The following is a 20907-nucleotide window of genomic DNA, read 5'->3' on the forward strand; positions in this document are numbered from 1 at the left end:
AGAGAAGAGAAGGAAATAAAGGGCATCCAGATCAGAAAAGATGAATTCAAACTGTCCTGGTTTACAGATGATATGATCCTATATACTGAACAGCTTAAAGCCTCTACAAAAAAACCTCTTAGAGTTGATAAGTCATTTCAGCAAAGTTGCAGGATACAAAATCAACACACAAAAATCAGTAGCATTTCTATACTCCAACAGTGAACATGCAGAAAAAGAAATCAAGAAAGCTAGCCTATTTACAATAGCCACCAAGAAATAAAATACTTATGAATAAAGTTAAGCAAGGATGTGAAAAATCTCTACGAAGAGAAGTACAAACAACTGCTGAGAGAAATTAAAGAGGACACAAGAAGATGGAAAGATATCCCAGGATCTTGGATCGGAAGAATTAATATTTTGATAATGTCCATATTACCCAAAGTGATTTACAGATTCAATGCAATCCCCATCAAAATTCCAATAACATTTTACTCAGAAATGGAAAAAAACTATCCAGACAGTCGAATGGAATAACAAAAGACCATTCTCAGCCAAAGCAATCCTGAGCAAAAAAAATAAAGCTGGAGGCATAACACTACCTGACTTTAAACCATTCTACAAAGCTATTATAACCAAAACAGCATGATACTGGCATAAGAACAGACACACAATCAATGCAATAGAATAGAGAACCCAGAAATCAACCCATACACCTACAGCCATCTGATCTTTGACAAAGGCACCAAGTCTACACACTGGGGAAGAGACTGCCTCTTCAACAAATACTGCTGGGAAAACTGGATATTCATATGTAGGAGAAGGAAACTAGACCCGTACCTCACCATATACCAAAATCAACTCAAAATGGATTAAAGAATTAAATATACATCCTGAAACAATAAAACTCCTTAAAGAAAACAGGGGAAACACACCAGAAAGTAGGAGTGGGTCCAGACTTCATGAATATGACCCCCAAAGCACAGGCAACCAAAGGAAAAATAAACAAATGGGATTATATCAAACAAAAATGTTTCTGCACAGCAAAAGAAACAATCAACAGAGTGAAAAGACAACCAACAGACAACAGACTGGGAGAAAATATTGGCAAAATATACATATGACAAAAATTAATATCCAGAATATACAAGGAACTCAAACAACTTTACAGCAAAAAACAAAATAAACCAATTAAAAAATGGGCAAAGGAGCTGAATAGGCATTTCTCAAAGGAAGATATACAAATTGCCGACAGACACATGAAAAAATGCTCAACATCACTCAGCATTCGGGAAATGCAAACCAAAACCACTTTGAGATACCATCTCACTCCAGTTAGGATGGTTAACATCCAAAAGACTGAGAACGATAAATGCTGACGAGGTTGCGGAGAAAAAGGAACTCTCATCACTGTTGGTGGGAGTGCAAAATGATGCAGCCTTTGTGGAAAATGGTATGGAGTTTCCTCAAACAATTACAGATAGATCTACCATATGACCAAGCTATTCCACTGCTGGGAATATACCCAGAGGAATGGAAATTATCATGCTGAAGGGATACCTGTACTCGCATGTTTATTGCAGCACTAGTTACAATAGCCAAGAGTTGGAACCAGCCCAAATGTCCATCGTCAGATGAGTGGTTAAGGAAACTGTGGTATATCTACACAATGGAATACTACTCTGCTATAAAAAAGAATGAAATACTACCATTCGCAACAATGGATAGACTTAGAGAAAATAATAAGTGATAGAAGTCAGGCGCAGAAAGAGAAATACCATATGTTCTCACTTATTTGTGGGAGCTAAAAATAAATATACAAACAAATAAAGGGTGGGGGAAGAAGATACAACAATCACAACAGTTCCTTGAACATATTAAGACAAGTGAACAGATATGATGTAGTGTGGAGGGGAGAGAGGGCAGGGGGAAAGAGGAACAGATAAAGGGACATGAAAATCAACTACAACATATATTGAGAAGTAAAAATAAAAAGTATAAATAAATAAAATGGGAGGAGAATAAAGAGTGAATATGAAAAAAAGCAAATGTTTTTAGTAATCATTTTGGTTGTGGTCTTAGTACTGTTAACTCTAAACTACTATGTACACAATAAATAATAAAATAAATTAGTAATACTTGAATATTCTAACTTTATCATACCCATCTATGGCCATGCCACCCATCCATGAAATGCCATTCCTCACTAAAAGAAACGAGGGCTTCTTAGAGAAATGAGTGATTCCAGAAGTACAAGATAAATTTTATAACACCAAATAGAAAGGAAAATAATCCAAAGTCTCAGAAGCCAATTTGAAGAGGCTCCCAACTAGACAAAGGTGGGACAATTTGAGCTTCAATAATGACAATAATTGGAAGTAATTGAAACCAATGAAATATGATTAAATCCATGAGTTCATAATTTTTTTAAAACTGGTCATCTTTCAAGGATGACAGAGAACCAGTTCATTATCTTGAAAACTGGCATACAAAAGTAAAGAATCAAGCATTTATCCTGCCTTTCCTATACGAACTATACAACTGGTTTACCAAATAATAAATAAATGGGAAGTACCTATTTATAACAATATTCCAACTAATAAAGAAAAGATAGAATTAGACTCTCACCATTTGGCAATTCCCAATTAATTAAGAGATATAGGCATTAAGTGTAAAAGGGTGCTAATGTCACAAAAGAGAACCAATCAGACAATCTGGACCCCTTATAAGTCCTGCTGAAGGAAACGAACCTGAATCAGATTTGGATTCTGGATCAATGTACCAATTTTAAGGAAACACAGAGAATAGAGGAATATAATGATCTGTACCATGAACATGCAATTAGCAAACTCCAGGCTATGGAAAACTTTACGGTCAAATGTCTCTAGTTCTTCAACAGATAAATTTTAAGAAAAAGAAAGGAATAGAGGGATAACCTATAAAAAACAATTTTTTAAACATATCAAATTTTTTAATGGGCATGAGTAAACTATAGTGTCTACGGATGAACATTAGATGATAAAATTATAAAGATATGCAAAGAAGTGAGTACAATAACAGTTAGGATAACGGTGTGTTTTTATAACGATTATTTAAAGTGGGAAGGGGGTTGCGATTGGAATGGGACACACAGAAAGGACTTCTGGGATAAGTGACAAAGTTGTACTTCTTGACTTGGGTAGTGGTTACAGGATGTACCCTATAATTCATTAGGTCATATATTTGGTTTTTGTGGATTTTTGAATTTTCACTTCATAATAAAAATATTTAAGGGGCAATTTTTTCTTAATCTGAATGACAGATATACAAGTTTTCATTATTTCACATTTCTTTATACTTTCTATGTATTTTATAACTATTTTTGTACCTATTCAGCACTGATTGAAATTTTAAGTAAAAAAAACCAGATTGTTCATAGTGAAAAGTCTTCCTGATTAAGATCATAGTCTAAAGGCCTTAAATGAAATCCAGACCCTGCCATTAATCAACTTTCTAAGCCTCAATTTCCTCTTACGTAAAACGGACATAATAAAAGATCTGAAGTTAATGAATAATTAAATACTATACTATTAATTTACTGTATTAAAAAAATGAATTTCTTATTTTCCATTTCTAACATACCTTTTAGTTTAGGCCAAGAAAACATATGTTTATGGACAAGCAATTTTATTTCATTTAAAGGACCAACTAATCAAGATTTGTAATTCCTTGCTACTCAATACAGAAATCCCTCCTAATATAACAGCACATAGCAATTCATTCCTTTAGCAATGTATCTACTGAATATAGAACACTACTTGGCACACAGTTAAGAAAGGAAAGTCCCTGCTCTGATAGGCTGTTATTCTAGTAGCGTGAGACAAACCAACATAAAAAAATCAACAGATGTCTAGTAGTAATAAGTCTAAGAAGAAAAATAAAGAAGGATGATGTGATAGTTGTGAGCGAGAGAAGACCTCTCATAAGAGAAATCATTTTTTTCCTTTTAGGGAAAAAACATTACAGCAGAAGAAAGCAAGTACAAAGGCACTGAGGTAGAAGAATACCTTATGTGTTCGAGAAGCAGCAAAGTCCATTTGGCTAGAGCAGAGTCAGCATGAGTACAGTGGTAAGACATTACATCAAAGAAAGTGCAAGGAAGACTCTGCAGGGTTTTAGAGGCCATGGTAAGAGTTTGGGATTTTGTTCTTAATAAGATAAGAAACTACTGAGCATAGGACTGCCATGTTCTAACTTATTTTAAAATAATCATTTTGTTGTGTGAAGAATACACTAAGGAAGATAATGAAGGGAGCAGCTAGACCACTTAGGAAGCTACTTCAATTGTCCAGTCAAGAAATGGTAGTGGTTGGTACTATAGGAATAGAAGTGGAAATGATGGAAAGTTTTAGATTTTGGATATCCTACTTTTTATACAGTTTCAGCAAGTACACATACACAAAATTTTCCAAAATGCTAATATCTCCTAAAAATATTTTTATAGAAATAAAAGTCCTTATAAAAGTTTTTTTAAACACACAGGAACTGGAAGATTATACTTTAAAAGATGGCTAAACCATCAATCTACGAGAGACAGCAGCTGTTAAGTGTGAAAGCTTTAAAGTCAGATTTCTTGTTTTGATTCTAGCTCAACTACTTACTAGATATGAAAATTATAGCAACATTTCTTGCCTCAGTTTTCCAATTTGTCAAATGGGAATAATAACAATAGCTACCTCGTAGGCCTCTTGTGATTCAATATGAAAATGAATATAAAGAATTTAGCTGAGATACAGTAGCAACTCAATAAATATTAATTATTAAATGTATTATTCTATTCCTCCTAGTTTCCACTGCTACAGGTTCCCACTACTACTTTTTCCCATTGTTACTATTTATAATATCCCCTTTTATAACTGGTTACATGTTCATTTAAAAATTATCACAATAAAAATGAACTTAAAATGTTCCTAACATGTTATATATATTTAATTGATATGGTTTTTAATAGAACCCATAGTTTTTGCTTTAGCTATAACAAAGCACTCTGGTTTGTAGTATACATTTTTTTAAACTGATGGGGATCAATCCTGTTAAGGATAACTCAGTTTGGATTTGCAAGAATCCAAAGCAATTCCTAGTAACATTTTTTTCTTCACTTCAAAACTACAAAATTAATGTTTAAAGATCTCGTAAGGCTCTAAACACCCAACAAAAAGACAAGAACAATTATATATGAACTATAGTCACTTGTACTTTTTGTTTAGTTGGTCACATTCATGATTTTACCATGTTGTATATCTGTCTGTATGGGTTAGGTTCACAAACTGTTTGGGGCAAAATATTTAATGCCCTTTCATTCTTGAAATGCTTTCCACTAAAAATATATGACAGTGGTAACAATAATTAACTCTGGGAGAAGATGAGAAGGGCAAGAAAGAGATATACTCAGCACTTAAAGCCTTTGACATTATTTGAGTTCCTTCCTTGCACATGCATTAACTTTTCAAGAACATAAAATATTTTTCAAAGGAAAAAAAATTCCATTTTACTAACAAATTACGAAACAATTTTTATAATGTCCCATACTTCAACATAATGTCAGCTTACCAGATTGAAGATGCCAGTAATATATTAGTGTTGTCCGCAAGAAACTTCAATGGAGGTTCTGCAAGCAGTATACAAGATAAAATTCCTCCACCAAAGCAATGGAGCATAGCAGTAAGCCAGCTTGAAATAGGATTCTTCCATGCCACTGCCACTGCTCCTGAAATGGTAAAGTAAAAACATGGTCTGAGATAGTTGTACGTTTATTAAACAAGCCCTGAGGTGCCAGTTGCACTGAAGAAAATTTCTTAAATTCATAATTTCAACAACTAACTACTAATCAAAGGCATGCCAGTCATGATCATTAAAAACCATATCTTTTGTTCTGTAAAGCAAGACTGGAAACATTTTATTAATGGGTAATTTTTGGCACATTTAAAATACTCTATTCAGGCTCTCATTGTCAGTTTCCTAACAGTAGACTATTATAAACAACCTTCCCACTGACTGTCTCCTTTCATCCCAAACCCTACCATAAGTACTCCCAACACAATATGTCAAAGTAATATATTAAGAAAAATTTATAACCTTAAATACTTTAGAAAATAAAAGAGGCTGAAATAAATCAACTAAGCTTTCAACATGACAGGACAGAAGCAGTAAGAAAAGAAACCCAAAAGTGACAGGTTGATTAGAAATGGATATTCACACCACCTCAACATGAATCCTAATGAATTACTTACTAATTACAGAGGGAAATAATAACTAATCCTAACTTCAGAGTGGAGAAACCTTGCAGACATCACTGTAAATAATATCAGGTGACTCCTGATAGGATATACTGAGAACATATCACCACATCTGTGATATTTCTACCAAAAATATATAACCTGAACTAATCTAATCAGACAAACCCAAACTGAGGACTACTCTACCAAAAAACAAAACAAAACAAACAAAAAAACCTGCCCTATACTTTTAAACTGTCAAGTTCAAGAAACACACCATAAAAGGCTAATGAAATGTTCCAGATTAAATATTAAAAAGACAACAAGTGAATGCAATGTATGTCCTAGATCACTTACTGCAGTAGGAAAGAAATACTTATAAAGGACCTTATTGACAACTGATGAAATCTTAATCTAAATCTAACTGTGTCTTAAACAATTAAGACTGAGCAAAATGCCCCCAATTTATACTCAAGTGGCTCTGAAAAAATAACATGCATAAATGAAAATGTTCAGAGTGAGAGAGTAGTAATAGGGCAAAATGTAAGAAGCTGGTGAATCTGAGTAAAGTATATAGGAGTTCCTTGACCAATTATTCTGGCAACTTTTCTGTAAATTTGAAATTATCAAAGAAAAAAATTACAGAAATAAATAAACAAATAAACACAGCCAGAGAAATAGAAGCAATTTATAAACTAAAAGTAGAAACTACTCAAAGGAAAACTAAAATAGGGAGCAGAGATAGGCCATCAATAAAACCAACCCAAAGCTGTTCATAGAAAAGACCAATAAAACAGACCATTATTCAGCAAGTCTAAGAAAAAGAAAAAATGAATACATAACATTAGAAGAAAAATAAGGAAATAATTCTAGATTAGAGGCTTTTTTTTTTAACTAGAGAAAACAACATTTAATCCAATAAATGTGAAGATGTAGTTGAAATGGACAATTTTCTAAGAAACTATAAATTAGCAAAATTCCCTTGAGAACAGGTAGAAATCTGAAAATACAAATAACTATAAACTACAGGGTGGTCAAAGTCCTAGCCTAACAAAGGTGTCAGAACTACATAAATTAATGGAAAACATTTGCGAAATATTTTTGGATTACTCATTCTTATGTTATATAACTATTATAGAGTATAACAAGGGAGAAAAACTTAGATTGTTCCACAAAACATAACCCCAACCTCAAAATTGTAGAAAAAAAAGAATGACAGAGGAAGGAGGGGGAAAAAAGGAAAGAGATAAGGAGGAAAGGAGGGATAAAGGGAGAGAGGAAGGAAGAAAGGATGGCATACACTAAATTCTAACTTATGATCAACAAACTGAAGAGACACCCTAGAGAATGGGAGAAAATGTTCGCCAACTACACATCAGACAAGAGGCTAATATCCAGAATATAAAAGGAACTCAAACAACTCAACAAGAAAAAAAAAATTACCCAGTTAAAAAATGGGCAAAGGAACTGAACAGACATTTCTCAAAACAAGACATATAAATGGCCAAGAGGCACATGAAAAAATGCTCAATATCACTAATCATCAGAGAAATGTAAATTAAAACCACAATGAGATACTGTCTCACTTCAATTAGAATGGCTGTCATCAACAAGACAAAAAATAACAAATGTTGGCAAGGATGTGGAGAAAAGGGAACTCTCCTACACGGCTGGTGGCAGTGTAAATTGGTATAGCCATTGTGGAAAACCATATGCAGGTTCCTCAGAGAACTAAAAATAGATCTACCCTGTGACCTAGCTATCTCACTACTATGTACTGACCCAAAGGAAATGAAATTATTATATCAAAAAGACACTTGCATTCCCATGTTCATCGCAGCACTATTCACAATAGCCAAGAGATGGAATCAACCTAAATGTCCATCAACAAATGAATGGATAAAAAATGGAATGCAATGGAATACCACTCAGCTATTTTAAAAAAAATAATATCCTGTCATTTGCAGCAACAGGGATAGAACCAGAAATCATCATGTTAAGTGAAGAAAGTCAGGCATGAAAAGACAAATACTCACTCATATGTGGAATCTAAAAAAAAAAAAAATAAGTGGTTTTCATATACGTAGAGAGTTGAATAATGGTTACCAGAGGCTAGCAGGGCGGGGCACACAGAAATGGTGGATTAATGAGTACACTGATATCTATTCTAACTGAATCACTGTGCGGTATATGCATGTATTGAAACAACATACTTTATCCCACAAATGTACAAATAAATGTTAAAATAAAAAATTTTTTTTAATTCTCACTTATAAGGCATAAATACATTAATGACAAACTGCAATCAGTACTGTTTTCAAAAAGATACTAAATCATAGCCAAATAGATTTTATCCAAAGAATTCAAGTAAGATTCGATATTTAGAAATTCATAAAATCATTTATCATACTAGCAAATTATTATAACTTCTTTAGACAGATGGTAAAAGGTCACTTCATCAAAACTCAATATTCCAGATTTTTTTTTTTTAAAGATGACCAGTAAGGGGATCTTAACCCTTGACTTGGTGTTGTCAGCACCACGCTCTCCCAAGTGAGCTAACCGGCCATCCCTATATAGGGATCCAAACCCGTGGCCTTGGTGTTATCAGCCCCACACTCTCCCGAGTGAGCTACGGGCTGGCCCTAACATTCCAGATTTTTTTAAAAATCTAGCCATCTATGAGCAGAAAGAAAAGTACTTAACCTGAATAAAGCCATGAAGGAAAAGATTCACAAATATGACATCAAAATTTAAGACTTCTATGTGGCCAAAGACTGAGATAAAATGTTTTTCAACCTGGCACATAGTAGCAATGAAGTACTGGCTATCATTATTAACACAGAAGTAAATAGGAAGAGAGAATTACCCCTTCCTCTCTACTTCCACCAGTCAATCGCACACCTCTCCCGATGAATGACTACTTCCAGAATTTTGGATGCTTATTTACACATCCACATACTCCTCTTCCCCCCTCTTTCCTTCTCTTTCTCTCCTCACCTCATCCTCCTTTGTGTGTTGTTTGTGTGTGTGTACCCCCCACCCGCTAGACATACCCTTGTTAACATTGGGGATGCATTCTTGAAATGGGAGCTCTAACTGAATGAGAGTTATAATGGGCCCATCAAAGCACAGCACAGTCACGATGAAGACATATAGCCAACGTTATTGATTATTTCTGATAAATATACTATTAGGAAATATTGGCTGGTGTCTATCTTCTGCATTCCTTAGTATTGTTCTAAAGGAAGATTTAGCATTACCTTCATCAGACACTCACCATTCACTGACGAGGCCAAATCCAAATACCCCTAGGTTCCCCTTTGACAATAAAACAATCCAAAGCAAATTTGCTAAATGCTTTCACACAAGTATTCACTCATGTAACATTCATTTCTAATTAAGTCTATGAAAATAATTTTCTTTTCCCTTGACTTTCAGCTATTTTATTCATTCCTTTTAAGACATATCACATTCTAGATTTTGTTTACAAGTCTCATCTTCTATTAGCCTTTGAGACTCTAAACAGAGACTTCAGTATGGTGTAGGTGATCCATTAATGTTTCTCATATGACAAAAAAAATACGTGAAATATTGCAAAGAGTTTACACATTACAATTCTACTACATTAATTTCCTTTACCTAGGATTGTCACAAGTCAGACAGGCAGTTGTGACTATGTACTAGTTTTGAAACCTCAGAGTAGGACCTCTTAACCTCTTTTGGCTTAAATTTCATCTTTCATAAAATGGAAATAATGCATACCTTATAGAGATTTAAAAGGAGAAAATATACATAAAACACATATTTACTACCTCGTATATGGCAAACACTCTGCTGATTAATTTAACTGTTCAATGGATTAATCATTGACAGCAGAGAAAACAGGCAGGCAAAATGAAACCCTTGGGCTGCTTCTGACTCAATTCTCTAAGCCCAAAACATAATTCTACTGAGTTCTTATTGCAAGGTAGGGATGAGAATGATGTATCATGGCAGTGAAAGAGTACTCATAACCCCAAGTCTTAAATCCATGCAACTAAGATTTTATTAGGCAAAAAAAAAGACAAAAAAAGAACAGAAGTTGGAGGGGATAGGAGGTCTCCCTCACACCAGACATATCTGCCTTAATTTTCAAAGCTATGTCAGCCAGAATAATTTCTTTAACTCAAATTATTCTATTTTTAACATACTGACACTTAGAAGAGAAAAAGAAAAAAATTCTCTGTCCTACCTTGAGTTAAGATGTTTAAAATATGCTACCAATAAAATTATTTTCCCCAAAACTCAGCAAAATTTGTCACACTGAGACCTGAATCACATTCCAAGTATAAGATGTTTAAAATACAAATAATCATGGACTTTAATATCAAAATACTCTCATTATGAAATGAAAGTTAAAAAGTAAAGTCACACTCTACTCCATAAATTCACCTAAAATCACACCTACAAAATAATTCCACACTCTGGCCAAAATGAATCATTAGACTATGTTCAAAACAGTTTTATTAACTCAGTTGTAACACAGCTTGGAAAAATACTTTCTGATGTACAGCATGACTTTATTTTGTTGTACTCAATCTATTTTAGTTCAACAGTGGGTTTCTATTTTTAAGAACTAGTTGCACTGTAGCTAACATTCAGTCAACGTTCAGATTGCCAATGGTTGATATGACTTCCAGAAAGCAGCAAGGGAATGCTCTAGCCTCCTACAGCCTCAACTCCAGATGATAAGTATTTTTAAATTGAATATTAGTATACTTTTGCTTTAGTCGTTCCGCTTTACAGATTTATCTCCTTAAAACAGAGAGAGCGGCCGCTGACCCACACAGTTCCCATGGGTCGAGCTGGAGGGACGCCAAGAGCCGGCTCGTCCGACCCCTCGCGTACAGATGGGGAAACTGAGGCCGGGGAGAGACAAGGCCCCGGGATTCGTCAGAGGAAGCGCGACCCGGGGTCCCCGTCACCGCATCAGAGGCGCACGGGGCTGACCCACACGGCTCAGGCCGTCCTTGCCGTGAAGGGGACGCTGAGGGGTCCGGTCCGCGGCGCCCCACACTCACCCGGCTTACGCTTCAGCGCCATCAGGGACACTAGATAGTGGGCGATGTCAAAAAAGGGGAACATGGACGTGCGGGAGAAGGCCAGAGCCAGCTCATCCCACGGAAAATCCATGGCGACTACCGACCGCGGCGGCCGAGACAGCCGCGGTGACCGAGACAGCCGCGGTGACCGGTTCCCCGCGTGCGCGGTGAGGAGTGGGGGAGGGGACAGTCGCAGCCGCGCGCTCGTCCGCCCCGGCTCGAGCCCTGCGCCTGCGCTCTGGAGCCCGCAGCGGCGCGCAGGGAGGCGGGGCCTCGTGCCCGGGGAGCCGCCGGCGCCGGGGCTAGGCGAGCGGGTTCCCGGGGCTACCGCGGCGCTGGCCCCGGTGCTCCTAATGAGGGTCCCGCATCTTTTCCAAGCTGGGTGCTGTGTCAGACCCGGGAACACAGGCCTCAAGGGGAGGCCCTCGGAGGCGGATTTATTTCTGTAAATCGATGTCATTGACCTAAGATGTGTGGAGCAAACACAGTGCAAGTCACGCTGTGACTTACTGAAGATATATAAAAAATAAAACGAATATCCTGCCCCCCAAGAAATGTGCATTTACCCAAGAGAGAATTTTTAAAAGAAAAAAAAAAAAAAAACGCACGTAATTGCACAAAGCAGGTAGTGAGAAGCGTAGATGCCGTGCGAGGGCAGTTCCAGGAGAAGATTGTTTCAGGGAAGTGAGTACTGTGACACGTGAGCTGGACTTTCAAAGTCCGGTGACAGATGGGGGAGGCACTGTGGCTAGTCTACGAAGTGAGAAATGAAGGTGGAAAAGAAGTCAAGGCCTTGAATGGCAGACAGTAAGCCAGGCGTTTCGGGTCCAACGTTTCAACTCTTGATCAGTCACTACGTGGTGCCCAGGCATATCACAATCCTTTCTCTTAACCATTAGCTAAACTGATTGGGTTTTTTGCAGGGAAGGGGTGCAATCAAGCAACAAGGTTAGGAATAGATCCGTGAGAGGAGAATAAACTTCGAAAACCGGAGGGTGTTCACTGGTCCAAGCAAAAGGTAGTGAAAGGCTGAGGGCTGTAGGAGTTGAGACCCAGATGGAGAAAGATGCTATAGAAAAGGAATAGGGTGGATGTCAACCAAAAAATGTAAAGGCCGGAAAAGGATCCATATTTGTCAAAAAAAAAAAAAAAAAAGGAAAGTGAGGAGTGGGTGAGTAGGAGGATTACGGTTACATTCAGAAAAATAGGAAGCAAGGAGGAGTAGGTTTAGGTAAGAAAAAAACAAGTTTGGCACATTTTTATTTGATGGGTGAACAGATCATGCTGACACAGGAAAATGGAAATACACGGGAGCTCCTAGATAGGTAACAGCTCTATGGGAGTATGCATTGCAAAGGTAGACATGTTGACTTTTTTATCTGCGTACTTATTCATTAATTTTAATTCATTTAACAAATGTTTTTTGCATACCTGCTATGTATCAGTCATTTTGCTGGATGTCAGAGGCGTCTTGCTGGATGTTAGGGTGCCCTCAACATGGGGAAATTACAGTACATCTGCGCATTTCATTACTTATCAAGAAAGAATAGACTTGTTAAAGTGCTATTCATACATGGTTTTCTAAGCAAGCACTTCCTATATAGAATTGTTTTTAGATAGGTAACACACTTTTCTAGCAAAACTAACGAAAAAAGAAATGCCTGTGAATATTTATACTTTTGTGTTTGAGTCATTTTTTTCCACACTTTTTATACATGCCCTTATCTTTGGAATTATGGTTTTGTGAATTTAGGGGAAGAACTTGGATATTCTTTCCTCAAAGATCTTATATTTTAATAGTCTTAAGTTTCACAAAATATGTCCTTAGGCTTAAAAAATACTTAATATGAAGTTATTCTTCTAACATCTCTAAGTCATGTGTCTTTGGCAGTATCTTTCTGGGACATGATTAAATTTGTCTTTAATACCAATGAGACAATAATGAAAAACATCAGAAATTTTTTTTTAAAGAAGGTAAATCAAGCACTTTACTTACCTTAAACAGATTAATTCCAACAAAAAGGAATTGATCACCTGAGATGCTACAAGTAATCTGAAATTTGTTTTATTTCAAAACTAAGAATAAGCTTGTTCCCATCTGACTAGAACCTAAAGAATTTTTTTTTTTAATTCTAAGGTAAATTAAATAGTAATTTCACCAAAAGGACAAGTTCGTCTATATTTTAAATGTGCTCCCTGTATTTGTGTCTGGTCAGTGCTTGAGTTATTTAGTTTATTGAAATGGGGCATAGTAGAAGGAAATAGGGAATGAAGGAGGGAAGGCTTTGAATTGGTAAGAAGGAAAGGCAAGATTTGGGAAAATTATGTGTGAAAATTCAAACTTTTCCTAACTTTTAGAAGTGGTTTACAAAATTACATGATTATTTCTGATAAGATGAATCCAAACTATAAAGTATAGTTTATTCATTAGGAAGCAAAACTGGTCTAATTGTATTAACATCTGAAAAAGAGTTTTGACTAAACCTATTCGAAGCATTTCTGAGTTCAAAAACATTTGAGACTAATTTTTATAAACCAGGTGTCTCGGCAGCAGCACTATTAATATTGGGGGCTGACAATTCTTTGTTGTGGGACTGTCCTATACACTGTAGGATTTTAGCAGCATCCCACCAACGGAACCCCCCCCCCACACACACACACACACACACCCCAATTGTGACAACTAAAAATGTCTCTAGACATTGCCAAATATACCCTGGGAATGTAGGGGGACACAAAATCACTCCTGGTTCAAAATTACTGTTGTAAATGATCATCGGGTTAATTGTAGAACAACTCACATAACCTTTCTTAGTCTCAGCTTGCTCATCCATCTCCCTGGTGCAAGTTGACAACATCCTGAAACCCGGGATCATAAATGCGATCCTAGCTGTTTCTTCCCTGCAATACTGCTTTCTACCCACTGAGTGGCATGCCTTTCATTTTCAGAAATCCATACCAACAACTTTTTACAGGACCGTAAGGAGTCCGTGGTTAGAAAGTTCATATTAAAGGGACCACTTGCATTTCTAAACTTTAGTATTTCGGTTAGACATTTTCATTCTAAAGCTATTTTGATAGGCACTTGTTAACTACACTGTATGAAATTATATTGTAATAATATATGACATTTAACACGAAATATATGTAATTTGAATTCAATCTTTTTAGTGTTCAGGATTATCAAGGAGAATTGACTAGAGAGCACTAATTGTGCTCAAAATGTCCACTGAGATCGATCAGTACAATGAGATGACGGTACATGAGATTTAGTGATCAACCAATTCAAGTATACACCCGACTCTTTAGACTCAGCATGTATCTGATAATAGTGCCTTGGATATTGCATCTTGGAAAATCTGACTTGGCTCACTTATTTCATGCACTGGAAACTAAAATCCTTTTCTGTAAACATCATTCATACCTCTAATATAAACTATTAAACTGAAAAACGTCTCCATGTGTACAGGTGCAAATTTACCTAATTAAAAACCTGGTATTATTAAAGGGAATATCTCTAATTTTCATCAGTGTAAGGACTGACAAAACTGCAGTCACCCACCAATGCCATTGCTGCCAGTTGTCTGTGGTTACCAACACTCTGGGTTACAATCCATCTCTGTTCAAGAGTAACAGACACTAGTAAATCATAGAATGATAGAATTTTGGAAGCTGAATGTACTCTTAAAAAAGAAAGTACCTTGGAGTGCAAGAATAGAAAACCGTTCTGGGCAGCTTAAGCAAAGTGAGGAATCTACTGAGAGGCTACCAGGGAATCTCATGAAAGCCAGTAAGAGCTGAAGTCCCAAAATGAGCAAGAAGCAGAGCATTTCTGGGGCTGGCAGCAGCAGGTGTGCGTGGGCTTCTCTCAGTCACCAGTGATGCTTAATTCCAATATCTCTCAGCCTCTGGGCCCCCCTATTCAATATTGCCAGAACAGAGAGCCTGCCCTGGCCTGACGTCCTCTCCTGGTTAATCAGCTCTGATGGAAGGCTGGATCATGTGGTTCAGATCCAAAACATCCCTAGGTATCAGAGGCAATTTCCCGAGAAAGGAGGAAGCCAGGCAGCCATTCCAAGAGGCATCTATTATAATCATTTTCTTTAACACATTTCTTTTAAAGTAGGAAAGTCAGGGCTAGAGAGGGGTCACAAAGGCAGTCTGTTACAGTCTACTATTTGTTATTCTGTTACAATCAGAGTCCCCAAACTACTCTTGGGATTTGTCCTCTCCAACAGAACCCAGATACTTCTGATGTTTTCCTTTACTGACAGATCTAGCATCCCTACAGTGATGAAAAGGCCACCCACCAGATGAGAGCCAGGAAAACCTGTTACTAATCATTAGAAATCCCCTCCCATCCTTTAATATTATCTCAGCAGATTCCATTGCTTTCTTGACATTTAAGATATTTTAAAAATAAAATAAAATAAAAATAAAAAGCCCAGTCCAGTTAAAATGGCAATCTTTCATCCAATTCAGATCTTCAACAGTTCAGGTCTGCCTGTCACAGAGATTTTCAATAGGGGAAAGGGGCATGATGGAGTCTATCTTTCCTCAGCTTCTGCCCCTTTAATCTTCCACATCCTCTAAGTTGAGGGCAGTGGGGAAGAGGATTACAGAAAAGGAACAAAGGACTTTCTAATTGGCAAGTGTTGGTTGCATTGGGTTGTTTTGGTTTTGGCTACTGGCATCCTTCTTTATGGCAGGGTCTCAGTGCTGACTTATTCACAGGGTGCATTTGCGGGTTTCCCAGTGATGCCATGGACCTCCACATAGCAGGGTTTCCTGACACCTACAGGTAGGGCAGACACCATTGGATGACTAAGCCAACACATGTGTCTAACTCTGTGTGTTAGGTTACCAAAGTGGGTATGGTTTTTTAGCCTCTCAGCCAGTGGCGGCCCTGTGTTAGAATATTTGCAAATAGAACTAAAGGGGAAGCCTGTGGACAAACTTCTGAAAACCAAGTGAAGAAGAGCAAAGTTGGAGGAACAACACTGCACAATCTCAACATTGTCTAGAAAGCTACAGTAATCAAGACAGTGAGGTACTAGTGAAAGAACAGAAAAATAGATCGATGAAAAAGTGTGGCTTCCCTGATTAAATGAACCTATGCCCTCGACATTGGCCCTTTCCTTGTCTTTCTGCCTCAAGCTATGGCAACCACCTGCGACCATAGCAGAACATAGCAGATAACCAATTATCAGCTATCTCTCTCAGACTTCCTGTTGTGTGAGAAGAAATAGTCCTTAATCTGTTTAAACAGAGTCTGAATTGGCTTGGGGGAGGGAAGCACCACCTTTCTCATAGAGAGAGGAGTAAAAAGCAAAGCACTCTAACCCTCTGAATTCCCTTCCATGAATTTCCTTTCAAATTTTGGACCTCTTGGGCTGTAGGTAGTGAAGGTCTCTGGACCAGTTGTTATCCTTCATTAAGTCTCACATAGACAGTCTAGCCTCCGTTTTTAGACTGTGGAAGGAACATCTTTTGTCTTAGGAGATCTAGATGGAATTCTGAGATAATAAGTCTCAATTAACATCTTGTTATCCCAGAAGACAAGCAAAAGAAAGAGATTAGAAAAAGAGGTAGATGATGTTTGAATGAAAATGCTCATAGCTGTGGCTGGGAACCCACAATGTGTCAGTGATCTACGTAGATGGGTTGATTAAATCAAAACACTACCAGTGAGCACACAATGTGTACTGGATGTTTGGGCAAACAAAAGGAATCCTACCCAGGGATTCATAAATGTGTCCAAATACCAGGGCACACATGGTCAGGAGGGTCCATACATAAATGCAGTTGCAGGTGGGTTCTGACCATAACAGTCACTGAGGGAAATCATTCCAATACAAACTGTCTCTGTGTGACAGATGACAGTAAATAGACGCCCCATTGCTTGAGCCTAAAGTTGTCTAGCTTTCATGCAGAATGTGTCTACATTACATATCTCCCAGGTCTATTGTTAGAGCCAACGTTCAATTAGTGGAATTGTGCATTAGGGATGTATAGAATGTACATTCCAAGGACTGCTTCAATCACTGCATGTTCCTTAAATATCTGTAAGTCTGTGTAAGTCATGTAAGATGTAAAATCTGTAAAATGTGAAGATCTATTGGTAATGTATTTATTATTCATGAAGCCAGATATTCTTATGGGTTTGCATATAAAAATTGGTAATAAATTTCCTTAGTCTAAAAAAAAGCTAAGGGGAATATTTTAATAACAGCAGAACATCTCACAGGCATATGATTATCTAAGAAGGAGATAATGTCCCAAAGTTATTTAACCTTAGATATGTTTTTTTCCTTCTCCAAGCAGTTCGTGAAACTGGAAATTCAGCTTGGAGAACCCTGTGTAAAACTTTCCTATCTCCACTACTTCAGCTGGACTATTATAGTGTTCATTCACTCAATAAATACGTATCTTACCTTTTAGATGGGCCCTATCAGATCATGCTAGCAAAGGCTTTTCCTCCACATCTTCAGCTGCCTCTCTATTAGGCTTAACCAGCCATAAGCAGCATATCAAATTGCATTCTTGACTATACACCGAGTTCATTTGGGAAACTTTCTCATCTTGGGAAGCAGTGTAGCATGGTGGTAACATAAAACATACAGGCTCTGGAGTCAGACAGTCCACTCATTGTGTAAACTTAGAGAAGGCATTTGCTAAATGTCTGTAAGCCTGTGTCTTCATCTTTAATGTAGAAATCACAGTAGTTACTTCACAGTGTTGTTTTCAGAATTAAGACATCATACATATAAATTGATTAGCACAATACCTGGTACATGGTAAGTGCTTGGTAAACCTTAGCTTTACTCTTCTCCTATCATATACAGATCTCTTCGAAGGAACTTAGAAGTTCCTTTCCTACTGCTTTCTTAACTATTAACACTATATAAATTATAGTGATTTTTAGAGGCACAGTGGTCTAAGAGTGTAGATGCTGAAGCTAGACATGCTGAGTCAATTCATGGCTCAGCCACTTGCTAGCTGAATGACTTTAGGCAAGCTTCCCCATGCCTGTTTTCTCATTTCTAAAATGGCAAAAATAATACTCTAGACCTCATGATTTTTTGTGACGATTAAGTATGTTAATACTTGTAAAGAAAAAGGCCAAGAACATAGAAAGCCCTCAATAAATGTTTTTTTTATTATTCAGAATTTATTTACCCAACATCATAAGGACTGTCTGAATAATTTTGTCTCATCAAAACAACATGTAGTAACATGTGCCAAATAGAAATAACAATAGTGCTTCCCTTAATACATGAAGATGATGCTATTGCTTTGACTAATGCCATATTTTTGAGATTTTCTAGGAGTTCTCTTTTCACATCCTCTCAGCTAGAAGTCACCTATATTAAATACACTAGTTCAGTTTGGTAAAGTCTTTGACAGTGTTTCTGATGCTCTAAATTCACCTAAGTTTGAGATGCCAAAGTATAAAAGGAGGAGCCAGGTCATATTCTAAATAAAGGCTGGGAATGTTCCCTTTTAGACTGAGGTAAGGACAACTGGGCCAACAGTTGTTGCAAATCCATAACCAAAAGAGAGGCTGAGGGTAAAATTAGATATAGGGACGTTGAGACTGGCTAATTAAATGGGTGGTTGGCAAGTTTGGTCAGCCAGATCATAGCTGAGACTAAGAAATCCAACCTAAGGACAGATGAGGTGTAGTCAGCTGGCTTAAGCAGAATAAAGTCAAATGTTACCAGAGCAGAAAGGTCAGGTGAGGAAAAAGTCAAGCTAATGAGGCAAGAAGACACCTCAGCATCAGAGTGTGGATGACTTAGCCATATAAAACTACTGATGCTAACATTTGGCAGGAGCCAAACTGGGATTTCTTCTAGACAGGTGAGGAGTTGCACCAAAAAAGATTTGCTATCCAAAAGATACCTTCTCACAAAAAGCTCTAAGCATAGAAGAAAAATTTGATAAATGGGATTAAATTAAAATTAAGAACTTCCAATTATCAAAACTCTTTTATACACTGTCGATGAGAGTATAAATTGTTACAACCACTTTGGAAAACTGGTGGTATCTGCTAAAGGTGAACATATATACCTATCCTCATACCCAGCAATTCCATTCCTAAAGGTGCATATGTTCACCAGGCATGTGTACACAAACGTTCATAACAGCATTATTTATGATAGCCCAAACTGAGAACAACCCAAATGTTCATCAAAAGTAATCTGGGTGAGTAAATTGTGGTATATACTTGCAATATATATACCATATTCTAAACAGCAATAAGAACGAATGAAATAATGCTATCTGCATCAGTATCAATGAATCTCACAAACATAAAGTTGAAAGAAAGAAGGCAGAGATTTTCACAAAATATGTAGTCTGCATGATCCCATTTATATAGAATTCAAAAACAGGCAAAACTAATAATAGTCACGATAGTGGTTGCTCTTGGAGGCATGAGGGCAGGGGCTAAAGTCTGGGGTCTGTTTCACAACCTTGGCATGTTCACCTTGTCAAAATTCATAGAATTGTGCTTTTATGATTTGTGCCCTTTTCTTGATGTATTTTATACTTCAAAAAATTTCAGTAAAAGTGGGAAGCGGGGAGGACATTTTCTAACAAATGTACTAGGCAGCTTGAGACTCGGTGGGCAGTCTGGCCCTGCCTAGGTTTCCTGTCTGTCTGTAAGAAGGCTGGGAGCAGCACGGTGAGCCAAGGGAGGAGAGCCTGTCCTAATTCATGCTTAAGTGTTTGTAGTTCAAAGGCGTTGTTAGGTCATCCCCTCAGTCCGAGGTTTCTTCTGGAACCCTGAGATGCAATAGCTAATCTGCCAGCAATTTCCCTAGTTCCACACTCCTCTGGAATCTGGGTGTCATGCATTCCCTTCAGAGCAGATGAGGTTAATTATAATTATCCTGGAGTTCATCTTTCGGTGTCAGCAATCTAAGCCCTTAAGAATAATTGGCTCTTCGTGTGGTTTACTTTTTTTTTTTTTTTTTTTTTTTTACATTCAGGGACAGAGCTGCTTAAAAAGCAGAAGGAAGTGGCAGACTCCAATGTGGGGCCCCTCAATTATATGCTTCTGCATACTACAAGGGCTCTCTTCTCCTTCTGGAAAGGGAAGTCATTTCAGCTGAGTAGGAGTAAGATTCTTGTCTTGTGTTGTTCTTTGAACAAACATATAACTTGGGCTCCAGACATGCAAATTTTACAGGGCACTTTGGAGTGTGTGGCCAAGAGCTAATATGTGTCATCCCCCTAGAACTCAGAGTTGGCTGGCAAGGGTACTTGAAATCAGACTCAAAATTCATTAAGCCGTTATTCTCCACCAACTGCCAGATCATGAGGACCAGGGAGGGTAGAGATAACACATCAATTCCCCTAAGGATTGCCATTCAGGAGAAGTGGAAGGGGGAGTGGTTCAATAGTTGTATGAAAAAACAACCACAAACATCACTGCCTACAATGGACTTTTGTGAGATCCTTGTGAGGAAATTCCGAAAGGCTGGTTCATGCATCTAATGAACTTTATGTCTACATAAAAACACCTCCAGGCTCTTAGGAAGCTTTGCTCTAGGGGCACACGCACAAATGAACAAAGATTGTAT

General features: G+C 37.4%; 1 protein-coding gene and 1 long non-coding RNA gene across 3 annotated transcripts in view; one reads left to right on the forward strand and one right to left on the reverse strand.

Annotated features, from left to right (window-relative positions):
- TMEM38B (transmembrane protein 38B) overlaps positions 1 to 11496 on the reverse strand; it is a 60739-nt gene extending 49243 nt beyond the window's left edge. The window contains exons 1-2 of the mRNA XM_063082315.1: positions 11297 to 11496; positions 5569 to 5725 (exon numbers count right to left, since the gene is read on the reverse strand). Of these exons, the coding sequence (XP_062938385.1) occupies positions 5569 to 5725; positions 11297 to 11408 (269 nt within the window). The 5' untranslated portion in view covers positions 11409 to 11496. The remainder of the gene's footprint in view (positions 1 to 5568; positions 5726 to 11296) is intronic.
- LOC134365934 (uncharacterized) overlaps positions 10888 to 20907 on the forward strand; it is a 29302-nt gene continuing 19282 nt past the window's right edge. The window contains exon 1 of one of the 2 annotated variants that reach the window (XR_010022207.1): positions 10888 to 11484. This is a non-coding gene — a long non-coding RNA (uncharacterized LOC134365934). Of the gene's footprint in view, positions 11485 to 20313; positions 20443 to 20907 lie in introns of those variants that run through there. The other variant, XR_010022208.1, reaches the window with a different exon arrangement.

Source organism: Cynocephalus volans, chromosome 17, assembly GCF_027409185.1.
Source record: "Cynocephalus volans isolate mCynVol1 chromosome 17, mCynVol1.pri, whole genome shotgun sequence".
NCBI lineage: Eukaryota > Metazoa > Chordata > Mammalia > Dermoptera > Cynocephalidae > Cynocephalus > Cynocephalus volans.